At 32.3% G+C, this 17,783-nt stretch overlaps 1 protein-coding gene across 2 annotated transcripts in view; it reads right to left on the bottom strand.

Annotated features, from left to right (window-relative positions):
* Positions 1 to 4,182: 4,182 nt before the first annotated feature.
* Positions 4,183 to 17,783, bottom strand: part of LOC130895313 (transmembrane protease serine 11G-like) — a 47,822-nt gene continuing 34,221 nt past the window's right edge. For both annotated transcript variants that reach the window (XM_057802539.1, XM_057802540.1), the window contains exons 7-9: positions 14,684 to 14,890; positions 6,937 to 7,098; positions 4,183 to 4,422 (exon numbers count right to left, since the gene is read on the bottom strand). In XM_057802539.1, the coding sequence (XP_057658522.1) occupies positions 4,205 to 4,422; positions 6,937 to 7,098; positions 14,684 to 14,890 (587 nt within the window). In that variant the 3' untranslated portion in view covers positions 4,183 to 4,204. The remainder of the gene's footprint in view (positions 4,423 to 6,936; positions 7,099 to 14,683; positions 14,891 to 17,783) is intronic.

The following is a 17,783-nucleotide window of genomic DNA, read 5'->3' as shown; positions in this document are numbered from 1 at the left end:
TAAAATATTTTTTCATCAGTCCTGTGAATGATTTGTAACACTCTCTGTATATTCACGTGGAAGAATGATGTTATTATATTTAAGGTTGTGTTTTTGTCGCAATTTTCAAATTAATTCACATTTTTTCAATGTCTCGTCAGAAAATAATATTATTTTACCAATACTTTTCTTACAAATAACGCAAATTAATATATCACCCATGACTTAATTTTTTAAACAAAATCACTTTCATTTAAAAAATCACATAAACAAATTGTAAGCATATAATGTACGTATCATACACTAATAATATACACATATTGAATATACTTTAAAGTCTGTATATATTTGAAATACGTAGTAGAAATAACAACTGCGCAGTGAGGGATCGCGATAGACCTATCTCGCCATCTCACTCGCACCCACCATACATATACTGACGAAGAAGAAGAAGACGACGATGGAATGGAGTAACAGTGACGAAGAAAATGATAACATTGATTATTATGATGATAATGAATATAATAATATTTTCTTTAGTACACTATAATAATAATCTGTAATGTCATCAATCTATTTTTTATGCTTTATAATAACTTATAATGTTATTAATATATTTTAAATTAAATTTTTGAGTATTATTTATTTGGTTTTTTTTATAATCTGTTATTGAGGGATCGCGATAGACCTATCTCGCCATCTCACTCGCACCCACCATACATATACTGTCTCGCGCTCGCTCCTACAGCGACCCTATATCATTGTCTGGCAAGGGGTTGGAACTATCAAAAATGTCTGGCTGATGAGGAAACATCATCTAATTATTACCTAAGTATTATATATAAAAATCAGCTTTTATACTATAACATAAGTAGAATTATAATTTCATGAACATTAGGGGTGTCTGGCAAGGGGTTGCCACGATGTTAAGTGTCTGGCAATCAATAACGTGATTTTTAATAATATTCTGAAGGTAATACCAAAAAATCACTCTTTATTATTTGATGAATTTAGATCGGTATTTTACACACCTTTAGTACCGTTTACCTGCCAAAGCCACGGTAACCCAAACTTCATAATAGTCCATCGTTCTTACCTGTGCTGGGAGCATGCGCTGACAAACTTTCAGCTTTTATAAAATATACTATTCTAATCCGCAAGAGACTGATTCTTAGTTAGAAACATAGAAAAAAAGGAAGACAAAGTATTAGGTTATGGTTCGGACAACTACCAAAGGTACCTAGCCATTACTGCCGGGCATCCTCAAAGAAAATTAATGTTGAATCAACTTTTAGGTCAAAACTTCACATGTTCAGTGTTTATAAGGAGTAGTGTATTGCTAATAAAATAAAACCATCCTGTACATTATTTTTTACCAAAGTTATGAATGATGAAAATAACGCAATCCATTTGCATCGGAAAGATCAGTGTGATTTGTGTTGTGATTTTAAAGTTGGAAGCGTTAGTCAGAACAAATATAAGAAACATATGAAGAATAAGAATGATGCGAGAGATGCAAAAAATGTTGCAAAATCACAAGCCTCTAAAGAAAAAATAGTTTATGTTTTTAAATCTTCTTGGGTCTGTTTCAAAACAGAAGAGACCTAAAATCAAAAAGATTTTGAAACATAAACATATCAAAAGGTCTAAGAAATAAGAAATTAAAGAAAAGATAGTTTTAACTATGCACCTTCAGTGTGTATTATTATGCCCTTCACTTTTGGCATCGCAAGTTTCTAAGAAACAAAAACTGCAGCTTCACAACTTTACGGGATATGAGCTCAATGATGCAAATGTAACGTTGTACGTTTGGCATTAGGGGAACAGCAGCATTACAAGCAATGAATTTACTTCCTGCATAGTCGATTTCATTTATCATCTTCTTCAGGTAGTAAAAGAAGTAACTTTAATATCCGACGGGTGTACTCGTAATTACCAGAATCGAAACAAAGTTCTAGCCTCTACTTTAAGTGATTTGGCAAAGTCTAAAAAAATATTAATCGAGCAGCTATATCTGGAACGAGGACACACTATGATGGAAGCTGATAGCGTTCATGCCATACTGGAGAAATATTTTAAGCATTAATTACCCAGCAAATTATATTGCCCTTCTAAGAGTTGCTAGGTTTTCACAACATCACAATTTAATAGAGCTAGATTTTAAATTTTCCCACAATTATGAAAAAAATCAAGTTTGACTCCATTACGAACAGGTAAATAACCGGGAGACCCTTACAGATGAGTATAGGCTGCTTTTTCAAAGGAGGAATTTTAACGATGACAATAATGCGAAGATAGAGGCGTTATATAAACATCCTTTGGCGATAAATGAATCTAAATATAAACACCTTCAAGAATCGAAATCCATTATCGAAGAGCCTCATCGTGCTTATATCTAAGTCGGATAAAAATTAATGTATAATTATGTTCTTCCTTTCTCTTTTTTAATAAAGCACTCCAAAAGAAAACGTGAAATATTTAGTTTGCATTATAAAATTTCCTCTATGGGAACAAATTTAACATTTTAATAACTCCCATGTGTAACTGAAATTAACAAATAAAGTCTAGTTGGATAATTTTAGTCATAATCGACAAATAATTACGCAGAAATTAGAGCAAAAAGTGTTTTGGATGTAATAAAAATACCTCTTTCCTTTAACTATGTAATTTCTAAGAAGGTATTATTATTTATTTAGTTATTTACCTGTTTACTTTCTAGAATTCTAGAAGTTCCGTTCTGATAAAAACTCGTGGCCATAAATAACGCATCACCCTTCATTTCAATATCAAAACCTAAAATCTTTTGGGTTTCTTATTTTTCATAATGTTAAAGTATTTTAAATGTTAGCGATAAAATGTAGCAAAATTTCTTATAAGCAAATAACTGTTTTTGTGGTTTTTTTGAAATTTTAATTTTATGCATATTTCAATGTTTCATTCTATTGTTGTACCAACTTGTGGACAGCAGTAATTTAAGTCAATCAAGATGTGTTAAAGTCGAGACTAGTTAAACAAAAAATGAATAGAGTTAGGCAGTTAAGTTAAAGTTAAGCAGAGTTAATTGGACAGGGACAAAGTTGTCGTAAAGAGTGGCAAATCTGTTTGGCGTGCACCACACAACCATTAGCAGATAGATGAAAGATTTCGAGAGATCGGTTCACATTCTAGGAGGCCTGGACAAGGACGTCATTCAGTTTTAACTCCTCGAGATGGCCGTTTTTTGCAATTAAATTCTAAATTAAATTAAATTTAGAAAATTGGTGTCAAGTTTTATTTACTGATGAGACAAGAATCAGTCTAAGAGGTCCAAATGGACGTAATCAAATTCAAAGACGGCGAGGAGAAAGATTTGCGCAGTCTTGTATCATTCACAGGGAGCCATTCCAAGGAGGGTCTATTATGTTTTGAGGAGGAATTTGTTTTGATGCCCGCACAGAATTAGTGTCTCATCCTAGACCCGTCCTTAACGCAGCAAGTTACGTTTAATGCATGATAATGCTAGACCACACGTTGCGGTAGATGTTCTGAATTACCTAAACGAAGTAGGAATTCATACCCTGGACTGGCCATCAAGAAGTCCAGATATGAATCCTATCGAGCATGTCTGGGACTTTTCAAACGCTACTTTCGTCTTCGAAATCTATCTCCTCAAAATTTAAATGAGCTTGAGCAAGCGGCATTAGAGGAATGGAAGAACATATCTCAAGAAGTGATACAGCACCTAATTGAAAGCATGCCCAGGATAATGTTAGCAACAATCACATCCAGAGGCGGAAATACATGCTACTAGCGTTTTAAAAAAAGGAACATTATTGTTTAGAATGCAAGTTTTATTTTTAAGGAAATTTGGTTTTATTGCAATGTTTTTATTTTTATTTTCTTACTCATTAAAAATCACTTAAAATTACTACACATTCCTTATTATTGCGTCAAAATTATTGAAAAGGAGTTAAACAATAGCAATATTAATTTAAATTTATTAAACAAAAAAATATTTTCAGAAATCGGGGTGGTGCGTTATTATTGACCACGAGTATATATTCGAGCTTGTTTAGCGGGCGAGAGTCATTTATAATGAAAAGTCATAGTGAACGGAATAAAATAGTAAGCAGTATTCGGTCGATCTAAATAAATTAGTAGTGAATATGTAGAGCTATATAAATTGAGTTGAAGAATATAGAAAGTCATTGAAAAATTATCACAAAAGTTAAAACACTATTTATTATCATTTATTATTAGAATTCATAATCTGTCGTATCCATGACAAGTGTTTAGCAACATCTGTAAATATGATATATTGTGACGTATCGCACACTCCTTCGGTTTGTAATGCTACACCTACAGACACTAATCCTCTAATCTGCCAAATAGTATTTTGACCACTAGTTCCTCTTTTTGGAAATACCATTGATCCGCCTGAGTCACCATTGCACACCGAAGTACCTAGAATTGAACAAAGGAATAAATTAGCTTTACCCAAGGTCGAAGCTTCAACTGAATGTTCAATATACAGAATAATAATACTAGGGTAAATAAATAGGACTGGTATTTCAATAAATAGTTCTTCACTTGTATTATATATTTCAATTTGTTTTTTTTAGATTCTTAATAGTTATAAATTTACGAATATGGTGACCGTTTTTACTCAGCAAAATGTGAAACTAAGTTTTACAGGTTACACCTCAAGATAATCATAATGAAATTGATCGGACATGTCCTTTTGGAGCAGACTTTGTTTCTTTGTAAATGTATTTATTGTTACTGAAAAGTGCAATACATGGCGTCAACTGTCTGATGTAAACTTATTATTTTAATATTTTTGTGTGTATTTAAAACTGAGTGATCATTTATTGTCTATTCTCCAGTACCAAATCTTGTCTACTATACTGAAACGAATTCTAATTTTTATGTTCCACAATATAAATTATGGCTTTCCCTATATATCACAAACACATGAGTAGTATATTCTAGAAATATATATGGTGAACATTTGGCATACACCTATAGTAAACTCAAATATACAGGATATATTTTAGGTATATACATTCCACCTCCCCACCTTCATCTCTTTATATTTACATTGTAGCTAACGTATATTCCAGAAATATACATAATATATATTTGGAACAAACTATGAGAATAATTAAATATCTAAGGTATTTTATAGGTATGTACTGTTGTATGTACAAACAATGGTTCCCTAGGCCATCCCTGTTCAGCTACTATGGAATATTTCAAAATTCGGCGAAATCGCTCGGCGGTTTTCGGGCGGCGTCTTTCACATTTTTTATAAATGTCAGAAGTCGTTTGATATTCATTTATATATAATTTTTTAGTAGCAGGCGATTTATTTACAGTATTTCTTCTAAATAATTTCTATTCTATTTATTTATTTGTTTTGTTTCTTTTTGTTATAGATTTATATATATATATATATATATATATATATATATATATATATATATATATATATATATATATATATATATATATATATATATATATATGTATATATATATATATATATATATATATAAATTATTTGTGAAAATGCAGTAAAATGCAGTTAGTTCAGTTATAAATAAATAGTCATAGCGAAAATAACGAATTAGTAAAAGTATTCTCAGAAATTATTTAAGTGATATTTATAAGTGAATTATTAAGTGTATTGTATAGTATGTAAATAAATTAAGAATGTAAGAGACGGTGTTTATTAATTCACCTCACGAATAGAAAGATTGTAGATAAATTAGGAAAATATTAATTGGTGTAAGTTGTGGAGTATTGTGAATCAATAGTGACGTAAGCATGGCGAAGAGACTTGGTGACCTGAAAGTGATGGAACTGAAATCCGAAGCTGTAGAATCGCGAATCGGAAATGTCCGGTAAAAAGAGCGAATTAGTAGAAAGAATTAAAGTGGCTCTGGTAGGTGACGGATTTGATCCAGAAACTTATCTATTCAAAGACGAGTCTTCCACATTAATCTCATCAATTTCTGAAATGAAGAACGATACGCTTTAGAAGTACTCCAGACGATCCTCCTGATGAAACTGACGACTTCGAACAGGTGAAGAAGGGGTTGGAGTGGAGAAATAGTCACGAGTATCTAGACCTATATCCTATCGCAGTTGAAGAACCGAAGGCAGAAGCGTGACGAAATTCTTAAAGAGTAGAAAGTAAACATTGCCAACTTTTCCGATTTGCTTATCCATAAGCTCCAGAAAACATGATGGAATGTTTGGGCATCCAGGCATTCATTGACGGCCTGCGCAATCATGATATGCAGAGGACGCTTCGATTAACCCATCTAAAAACCTTAGTAGATGCCCTGACTGCTGCTATTGAATAGGATGCAGCCACGAAGGCTACCGCATATAACGGGAATACAACCATACAAGAAGAAGATGACAAAGATAAATTGGACCAGATCGTCAACTTGTTGAGAGGTATGATTAACAAGAAGCCGAGAGAGAGAGAGAGCAAACGTCGGAATTGTGGTAAGCCAGGGCAAGCACGAAGATCGTGTAGACAAAGTCCAGTCACAGGGAAAATAAGATCGAAATGCCTACAAGGGGGCAGCACCGAACCAGGATCAGGAGCTTGCCTTCTTCTACTATTGTCAACAAAAAGCCAACACCTTGTCTAGACAGCCGTACTCATCACAAGAATCAAAGAACATTAAGAGAATGATAAGATTACATTGTATAGCCCAACTTAAGTTGCAAGATCAAGAGATGGAAGCAACATGAATAAATTTTAATAATATTTATTTTATATCTATACTAGGTAAACAACATTGCTCTTTATAAATGTTTATGATGGACTAGTTCAATTCACTTCTGGCTAGCATAAGAAAATATAAAATTTTATTTTATTTATGCATAATTTCAAATATTCCAGTTGGTTTCAATATTTCATCCCGTGGAAATATCAATTGTTTTCTAAAGACTACTCACCATTTCTAAAACCAGCACAATAATTCTTCTCAAAGGTGAAACGTGAAAAAAATTCTCTGTTTGAATATATACACTTAATCGTCGAAACTATGGGCATTTTTGCTTGCATTAATTTTTCTGAGAGAGCTCTTTTTTCATTGAATCCCCATCCTATTACTGTTCCTAAAAACAAAAAAGTTAATCAAAATATTTCATCTGTATGGAATTAATAACACTGGCCGACAAGATTTTCGTAACACAGGCCAGACCTTTACTTTTAAATTGGAAATATGGACGGGTATTTATAGATATTTATAGATAATAGAAAAAATATTTATTAAGCGTACCATTTTTCAATAGCTTAATTATCCCTATTTACATTAGCAGGTAGGTAATTTTATAAAGGGGCGGTTAATATCGGTAAATTTTATGGCCGAAAAAATACCTGAACTGTATTATTCAGAATAATAAACATATAAATAATATTAAAAATTAGAATTCTGTTGAGTTTCATAGTAAGTGGTTCTCTGTTCATAGTGCAGAAAGGGATTATAAAGACGAAAATTTCTAGGTGAACGCGCCGCAGTTGCAAAACTTCTGACAAATTTTCCTATATTTGTGGAGAATTTATGGTGAAATTGCGAACCAGGCCATTTTCCGAAAATGAGAAAAAAGCCTATTTAAAATATTTTGGTACTATAATTGGAGACCAAGACAAGCAGTGGGCCCCCCACGCGTGCTGTTTTAGTTGTAGCATGTCATTGGTGAAATGGATGAATGGGAAGGAAAAAAGCATGCCTTATGCAATTCCTATGATATGGCAGGAACCTATTAACCATTTTGACGACTGCTATTTTTGTCTAGCAAAGACTGAAGGTTATTCTAAGAAAGGAAAGCACAAGATCGAGTATCCAAATTTGCAGTCTGCTTTACGACCTGTTCTCCATAACGAAGATTTACCAGTACGGATTGCGCCTTTAGATCTACAAAATATTGTTTTAGAAGATACCGGAGACGACATAACATCAGGAAGCTCGGAAAAACAATGCACCGATCCTATTTTTACTCCAAGTACCAGTTCCGGCGAGCCACATTTGATTGTTCAAAGTGAGGTGAATTATTTAGCACGTTATTTGAGGTTATCAAAGCAACAGTCTGAACTTCTTGCTTCCCGTCTTAGGGAATAGAACTTGTTAGCCAAAGAGACAAAAATTACGACCTTTAGGAAAAGAAATGCTACATTTTCTGCATTCTATAATATGGATAATTTGGTTGTGTGCGTGTACCGATATTGATGGTCTAATGAAGGAACTTAATATTGAGCATAATCCCAGTGAGTGGCGCCTATTTATTACACTGGCACTGTTATTAAACAATGGAAATTTAAAACCGTCTATACCAGTTTATCATTCTATGAAGATGAAAGAAACTTAAGAAAATATTCCACTTCCACATATCTGTCACTTATTCAACAAGTATAAGTGGCAGATATGTGGGGACCTGAAGGTGACTGGAATTTTAATGGTACTTCAGGGAGTGTTAATGGAACATTGCTGTTTTCTTTGTCCATGGGACAGTCGGGCAATCAACACTGTGTAAAAAAAATTGGCAAGCAAGATTGTAGATACAAAAATGTCCTTCTGCCCCTCCTTCACATTAAACTTGGATTGATGAAGAACTTTATAGAGGCTATGGATAAAGAGGGTGATGGATTCAATACGTTAGAGAAGTCTTTCCCCAGTTGAGTGATGGATTGATTAAAGGAAGGTATTTTTATTGGGCCACAAATGTGAAGATTGCTGGACGATGACAATTTTGCAAAAAAGCTCAACAGACAGGAGCTTGTTAGGTAGGCATTTGTTAGTGTAGTGAGGGGATTTTTGGGCAACAATATGGATCCAAACTACCAACAGTTAGTTGATGAACTTCTAGACGCCTCCAAAACCCTTGGTACTCGAATGTTATTGAAAATTCCTTTTCTCCATTACCATCTGACATTGTTTCCCGAAAATTTGGGAGCTGTCAGTGATGAGCAGGGTGAAAGGTTCCACCAAGATATTAGAACAATGGAAATTCAGTATCAAGGATTATGGGGTTCGGCCATGATGGGTGATTACTGTTGGTTTTTGAAAAGAGAAAGTGCAACCCCCCATAAAAGGAAAAAGTAGAGCTACTTGATAGTTAAAGTGATTTTTTTTAAATTTTTTTTGTTTTCAATGGATGTGAGGCATATTTATTAGATGTAAGCTATAAATATTGTCAATATATACGATTTAAAACACGCCAAATTATTTTTTTAAAAAATATTAAATATTTTACCAATGAATAAGGTTCTATAAATGTAACTTAAAAACTTCACGTTACGTTACAAATATTTTTTTTCATATTTTCGTATTTGTATAAGTTCATTTTATCATAATATGCTATTCGTTCTTGTGTTACTACTAAAAATTTTTTTGTACACCAGTGTAATTAATATTCATTCACAGTTCAACTTCCATATGTGTTTATTATTTCTGATTTTTAGTTATGTTTGAAATGACGAACTTCTACAGATTATTGAATTAATAGGTCAACTTTCATAATATGCATAATTATTAGTGGAACAACAATCATTACTGAACTAACCTCAACATCGGTTTTTCAATGTCTTCGTAAATTCGTAAATTGTATTTCTTCGATATTAGATATTTTATATTACAAATAAGATCTCGGACGAGGTACGGTTTTCAATTTAAATATTCTAGTGCATTCTAATGACAAAAGATCACAATCTTTGACAATGTTCAAATCTAGAGCTTTGCTGTTTATGTTTTAGAGCTATTTATCAAAAATGTAAAAAAGACATCTAATCACGGCCCAAAACTTGATTTTAATAGATGTATGTGAAACTGTGTAACAAAAATTACTTGATAGCACTCTGGTGACCATTTGAGATAGCTGAAAATATAGTAACATTGCGTGGTGTACTAAATATTGATTCCACTAATGCAATCTTATCGTTATTTGAATCTATCGAATTTTACCATAATTAGTATGAATAGTATGAACAACTTTGTTAAACATTGTGCCTCAAAAGACAAGAGAATCCAATAAGAAGACAAAAAGCTTTCTTAAAAAACAAAAAATTCAACTGAAAAAATCTAAGAGACATCTGGGAAACTAATATCATTAGATGTAACACTACGACAGCGCAATTAGAAATAGGATTAGTAGCTAAACTATTAACAAAAAATGAGTAAAAGGCAGCATAATCTGCTACCCGCATAAAATTTTATTGGCAAATGAATATTGAAGTGTGTTTAAAAAAATCGTTTCATGAAAAATAATGGAAAAACCAGCTATATTAAAGTGAACAAGAAAATGAGGAGAAACTAAACAGTTCAATTATAGAGTTGATGCAGGAAGAACAATAGCCAATTGATTATGATACATAATAATAAGTAAGCTAACCTACACTTTATTGACTTTGGCGCTCCTCAACGTTTTAGACACACACAACAAACAAGCTAAAGTTTGTATATAAATACTAACATTAATTTATGCTTATGATGTTGGCATTGTATACTGATCCCAAAAGAGCTCCGTATATTCCACATCCACTCAGAATAATGTTCAGAGATGGTTAAAATAATTGAGACTTGAAAACAGTTGTATTGTGTACAAGAACAACTAGGTAAAATGTTTCGGCTTATTGTTCGAAAATCATATCGTATTTATTAAATGAAATTTCATCTTAGATTCTAAAACGAAATTCAATATGCTACTGTAGATAGATCCTAGTGGGTATCCAGCATATTCCTTCGAAAATCGTCAAAGAAGCAATCAATGCAAAATGAAAGCCAATCAATTAAACGTCATCTCTATCAGTAGTGTACAAAAGTAACACCCGACACCATATACGAATATAAACGTCAAGACATATAGTCTAGTCATTTTAGGTATTTTAAATCCCAAAGCGGAAAAATTCCTAATGAGCTGAATTTTTGTATAAACGGTTTTGTAATGAAGATGTGAAAAATCGATTTTGATATTGTACCGGCTAAAAAAAGTTATAGAGGTCACGAAAATCAGTTTTTCGCAAATATCTCGCGATCTATTGCTCGGAGGTTAATAGCGGTTATTATAGAAATTGTTCCTAGTAGAATTATCTACAAAAAAAGTTTCTTGCATTTTTCAATAAAATCAACAGTTTTCGGAGTTGAGCGCTGAAAATGCGACTAGACTCACATATGGTATTGCATACCGTACACCAAGGCGTAAATTGTATTACTTTTTAATATACTTATCCTATAGAGATTTAGAAACTTATTAAAATCTACTATAATTTATACTATAATGTTCCTCACTGGTAGATTTTTTTATATAAAAAGCAAGGATAAACCCTATTACACTCAAGTAATTCGAGAAGTGACTGCCGTGTGGTGATGCCAAGCTGTATGTAGCTGATTCTGCAGACTTGCACTTCTCCAAAGAAATGAGTCCCGATAAATTGAATTTCTGGGTGTCTGCAGGCGAAGTCGGTGTTCATAATCCACGTCTGCCTATCGAATAGGTCTTTGTAAAAACTGCTTTAGACGGAATTATGTTAGACTGCTCAGAAAAGCATTTGCCGTGGTAGTATCGGTAAAAAAGAGTCAGGTCGGTGATCTCTTCTATGCTCTAAGCTGTTCCAAGTTTCTGGTCAACTCTGGATCGTCTATAAATCGAACTGCTCTCTTCTGTATTGAGAGAGCATCTTTAGGGTATGGTTAAGAACCGAGCCCCAAATTGTGAGCAATATTCCAAAGATGGACGAATCTGTGCCTCGTACAGGATTTGAAGATGTTTCGTATTTCATTGTTACGAAACCCGTCTCTTTATACCTGCTACTGCTTGTCGGACTACGTCATTCGAGAAATAATTTTCAACTTAACTTGAGTGTTATACACGTTATTTTAGTTGTTTCAATGGGTGGTCATAATGGGTGATACGTGCACACATATACTTGATAAACCTACATCATTTATTTTCAAAAAACCACGAAAAAACATTGTTGTAACGTAATATACTCGACTGATTGCGTTAACAAGTATCCACATTGCTGTTGCTACATGCCATGATGTGTTAAATTTCAGCACTTTTGGGGAGAGGAAAATTCATGAAGATGCTTGAGAAAGCACCTAGTGTAAAAAATTTTGCAAAAATATTCCAACAAGAATTGCTCTTGGGATGTCATTGTCAATGCTGGAATACATTTTCCACTAGCAATATACGCTTCTCCAAATTCAGAACAATCGATAGATAATTACTGCAACAAGACAAAGTACAGCAGTGAAATTTCCTTCACCTTACTTCTTCAGCAAAGCAGATTTATTGAGTATATATATATATATATATATATATATATATATATATATATAGTATAATACAAACTGACTAAGTAGATAAATTGATCCAAAGCAGTGGGGTTGGGAGTTAAAAAATAATATACCACATCCAATAACGACTTTATTACTATCAGCACCCGATGATCTACTGAACTCAATCTTTTGTAGTTGTACGAAAGGTTATGGCGGCAATGTGGATGCAAAAAATAATTTGGATTGAGGTGTTCAAAAGTTTATGGACATTGGTGTGGTCACTCATGCTTGAACGCGTGGTCAACAAATTATGGAAATGATGAAGATGTAGATGTCAATCTAGAAATTAGTCCACTTGACGTTTTGTCAGCAACTATTACTGATAGAGAAACTAAAGATATCGACAATGAATAAGAAACAATTATATACTAAAGTTTATTTGTGTTTTTTTTTGGTATTCTACTGAATTCCAATAACAAATTATTTATTCTTGAATAAGAAAACCTTTTATTGAATATAATGGAGTATGTTTCACGTCATGTAAAAAAAACGCGCCTTGTATTTTACTTTGTAGGTGGTGAGGAAACGAGTGCATCGTCATAATATAGTCGATTTTTCAGCGCTCTACTACGAAAACGGTTGATTTTACAGAAAAATGCAGCGAATATTTTTTGTTAATAATTTTATTAGGAACCATTTTTAGTGATCTCCGAACAATAGATCACGAGATATTTTCGAAAATCTGATTTTTGTCACTTTTCACCTTTATAACTTTTTTAGGGTGACTGGACTACTATGAAAATCAAAAGTGATTCTTGTCAAGACATTTCACGTATTCGTTTGGTATGATTACTCATAAAATTAAATAAACCTACCAGAAAAGTGCAATTTTTACTTGAATTTTTATATTTGTGTTAGATAGTTCATGTGTCATAAATACAGTATCCAAAAATATTTTATTACATATTTCTGCCGATTCTTTCACAAATATTCAAGTTGTGTGAGACAATATGAAAATTATATGTAGTTTTAATATAAACTCCTACCTACTTCTTGGCATAATTGAAATATTGGATGGTAAAATTTTAATTATTTTAGATCTCAAATTTCCACATGTGATAGCAGTATTTTCTCTTAATAGTACAGGCAAATCAGGTAATTTTGAGCTAAAACCATGAATCAAATTGGGCGGTTTTGATTTTCTATACTCTGGGAGGTTTTGGGATAATGAATAAACATAGCAGTTCTTAACAAAATTGAGGGCATGGATTTTCGAAATTTTGGAACTAGAAACTCGAAAAAATTTTAAAACGCGAATGACTCGAAAACTATGAGGATTTCGAAAAAACTACTTTTACAAACTGTGTAGAGTACAAAATTCTCTAAAAAAAAGTATCCCAGGTATTTTTACCTAGCCTCAGAATTTTCACAAACTGCCGGGACAAAAAATGTGAAGCACAACATTCTGTACAAGAAAGGTTTCAATTTTTTCCTAACCTCAAAATTCCCATTATAAAATGGGTTTGAACGCTAAAAAATATTTTCAATCACGAATAAATCGAAAACGTAGAGAAAGAGAAATTATTACAAAGTCTGTGAATATTGAAATAGTAATCAACCGAGAACGAAGATAGTGTTCATGATCGTGTTTAATAAAAGTTAGCTCATTTGAAGCCAAGAAGTAGTTCACATGTGTTATATACATGAGAATATTAATAATAACACGAACGACAAATCTCTTCTTAGATTTGCTAGTTTATATGGCGAGTGATCGAATCTATACATCTCGCAAGATTTTCGAAAATTTTCTAAATCGAAAATTATGCTAGCTTACCCGAGTAGAAAATGAAGATCTTAACTTTCATGATTCATTTTGATTTTTTGAAAACAAAGTAGTTTACTAAGTGTTAGAGCAGTTCCAATGTGGGCCTGGAAAGTAAATTGACTTTAATCCGCACTGGTGGGAATTCACGAGCGGATGCCCCGGCTTTCAGTGTTGAGGGGGATTTACTCAGAAATAGTGGCTCCAAGGAAAAAATAACTAGAGACCTTTTTTGTTTCAAGTTTCAAATTTCGAAAACCCCTGCCCGTAATTTTGTTAAGAGTTGCTGGGTTTATTCAGTAACCGAAAAAGAATTTCGAAAATCAGAGGCAGAGTCTCGAGTTTAATCCCATTTTACCTGTACTAAAAGCAGTTTTTAACGGAAATAACATTGTAAACATATATCACTAAATTTATAGAACTGACGGAGATCATTAAAATTTTCCCATATTTATTAACGCAAAGCAAGGATTAACGTTAAAAAAATATGCGATAATTGCATACCTATTAAGAAAAAGACAATTTACGAGTGAAAGAAAATTAGTCTAATCAACTAAATAAAGTTTTACATTACATAGTTTTATTGTACTAATAAAATATATACCTTCTTTATTTGTCAAATATTCCAAATTAGTATCACCTTCCCATAGACAGACAGGCCTAACAAAGTCTGTTATCTCAATTGGTCTGGATAGTTTGAGAATAGCAATATCATTGTAGAAAGTAGATGAATTGAAATCAGGATGTATTTGAATATTTTCCACATCTCTGTCTTGTGTTTCGGCACCAAAAGATTTCAAGTTATATTTTCCTATAATATTTATAAAAAAATACATTATCTAAAATAGAAAATATTTAAATAAAGAAAATATGACAATAAAAATATATTTCTCGACTTGCATTCCTCAGAAATGATTTAGATAAATAAATTCTCTGTGAAATATTACTAATTACTAATACCGTGGAAGTATCAAGACTACAGTTTGAATCAAGATGATTGAAGTTGATAATTTATAGAATACGATTTTTCTCCAAAATTGTGATATTTCTAATATATTCAAACTAATGGTTAGGACTAGGAAACAAATCTAATGGTAAGAAGACGAATCCAAGTCTTTCTTGGTATTTCAACGATTCTAAACGGAATAGCTGGAATAAAAAATTACTAATAAAATTGATTACAATTAGCTCTGAACACCATCTTATAAATCAATATAAATTTTTGAAAATGATCATAAAGTTCCAGGTAGCAATGATATAGTGATAAAAAAGTCACATACTCATCAAGGACTTATCAATCTCATCCAAACAATTTCGAAAATTAAGCTGAATCAAGTTGTGAATATAATACAAGATAGAGATTTTCGAAAACTATACATGATCATGATCTATGTGTATAGCTATAAAGGGTATTTCAAAAAAAGGTGATCCCGTCTTTAGGATAGAACTGAAAGTGAAAAACTGAAAAATATTTGGGATTTGCTCGGTAAAAAATAAAACGCCAATAAAGTGCGTGAAAAAAAATATATAATTTTTTACAATTTTGTTGTAATTACTGGCAACATTATATTGAAATTTTATATGAATATGTTTTTGAAGCTGATACATCCAATGAATTTGTTTTGATGTCTGACTTTTATTGAGGGCGCTAGTTACACGGTTCATACCCAGTAGTATTGAACATAACTTTTTCAATATTAGATTTATAAAGCAAAATATCAAGTGGACTTGAACATCATTGAATTTTAAACCAAAAAGGTACTCCTGATAAATCTTGATACTGTTAACCGTTTTCGGAATATTTTGATTAGAGACTTATGAAGTAATAACCAAAGTATAAAGTATTCATAAAGTTATTAATTAATGAATTATTATTATTATTATTGTTAATTAGTAATCATTATGTGAATTGAAAATATTTTGTCGCGTAAATGAGACCCCATTGATTAAATGGATACATTTGAAAAAATTGGGACTGAGGGCCTTCGTTTCCTGTAATGTTTCACAAAAGTGAAATAAGTATGGGCACTGAGCTATTGGACGCCTAAGTATGAAACAAACAACAATTTGATGATTATGTATTGCGGTTCTGAGACTCAAACTGTTGTTTGTTTCATAGTAAGGCCCCCAATAGCTGAGTACCAATAATTATTTTTGCCATGGAAAACTGTCATTCATTAATAGTTATGACGTTTAGTCAAAAATAATTACATTTCTGAAACCTTGTTATTTGTTAAATTAGATATTGTTAATCAAAATTTATTCAAATTTTGAATTCTCTGATATGTTATTAACCTTAGGCGAGTGTTTAGGAAAAATTAGTGCAGTTGTTACGCGTTATGCAGAAAAGTTTCCTCGAAGAAACTTACCAAGTGAAAATACATTTAGAGCCATTGTAAGACATTGTCGAGAAACTGGGAATGGTACGAACCTTGTAACTAGCGCCCTCAATGAGAGTCAAACATAAAAACAAATTCATTGGATGTCTCATCTTCAAAAACATATTCGTATAAAATTTCAATACAATGTTGCCAGGAGTTGCGTTAAATCGTAAAAAAGTGTGTAATTTTTTTTCTTTAGGGCCCTTTATTTTGATTACGGATGGCTTTACTGAGCGAACTCCAAATATTTTTCAATTTTCTTTTTATCCTAGCACATTCATCGCCATAGGGGTCACCGGTGACCGGCGTTTGATTATTTCAATTGCGCCATGGGGGACACCTGTAACCGTCAAAATTTACTTTACTTTGAAATATCGTAGAATGCTCCCGGGCACATTTTATGTGCGTTTTATTATTTTGGGTGACCGGTATGGCCCCTTTGTATGTTCCTGTAGATTGGCCTGAATATATATTTTGGAAATATGTTAATATAGGTTCCTATAGTAAAATATACATTGAAAAAATAACATTTTAAATATACTTTCATAAACGTTACAAAAAAAAGCTTCAATATTAGACTAGTACAAACATATTTACATCAACAGAAATAAATGTTTTGATCAATAACGATGTTTTTTGTTTAAACACGACAAACAATAGTGGGGTTGGGAAGGGCCTTCAGGACAGTAAGTTGCTACTTTTTTGTTTCATTTTTTGCGTACTTTCTGTCATAACTTATCACGTTGTTGTGATAACATGCATTACACCATTTTCTAGTCATCCTCACTGGACCATCTTTACGTTTCAGCTCATGTTTAACGAGTGCTTTTCTGAAGTCAACCACAGATATTTCTTTGTTGGTCACTGTTTCAAGCAAAATCATTACATTTACAAGAGCAGTGCTTAGAAGCAATTCTACAGCTAATTTCTTAGGGGCCATCCATAAAGTACGTCACACGTTAATGGGGAGGGTGGGTATCACCGAAGTGTGACATCGTGTGACAAGGTGAATGGAGGGTCAATAGTTTTGTGACGTCACATGTTAAAATTTAAAATACTAAAACGCAAAGTTTGGATGTGAATTGGAAATTTGAAAAATTTTATGAAATGTTGGACTTTATGTTGATTTTATTAGATTATTATTTAATAAAAATAAGTAAAAAATGAAAATAGCTGTTTTCTCTCGATTATTTTTAAATACATACATAAATTTAAAAAATGTGTGACGTCACATCAGGAGGGGGAGGGTTATAAAAATGTGACAACTTGTGACAAGGACAAGGACAAGGGGGGAGGGGTTCAAAAGTCTTAAAATTCGTGTGA

The sequence above is a fragment of the Diorhabda carinulata genome, chromosome 6 (genome assembly GCF_026250575.1).
Source record: "Diorhabda carinulata isolate Delta chromosome 6, icDioCari1.1, whole genome shotgun sequence".
NCBI lineage: Eukaryota > Metazoa > Arthropoda > Insecta > Coleoptera > Chrysomelidae > Diorhabda > Diorhabda carinulata.
Note: the sequence above shows the minus strand (reverse complement) of the source record. Positions and strands in the feature narration are given on the sequence as shown.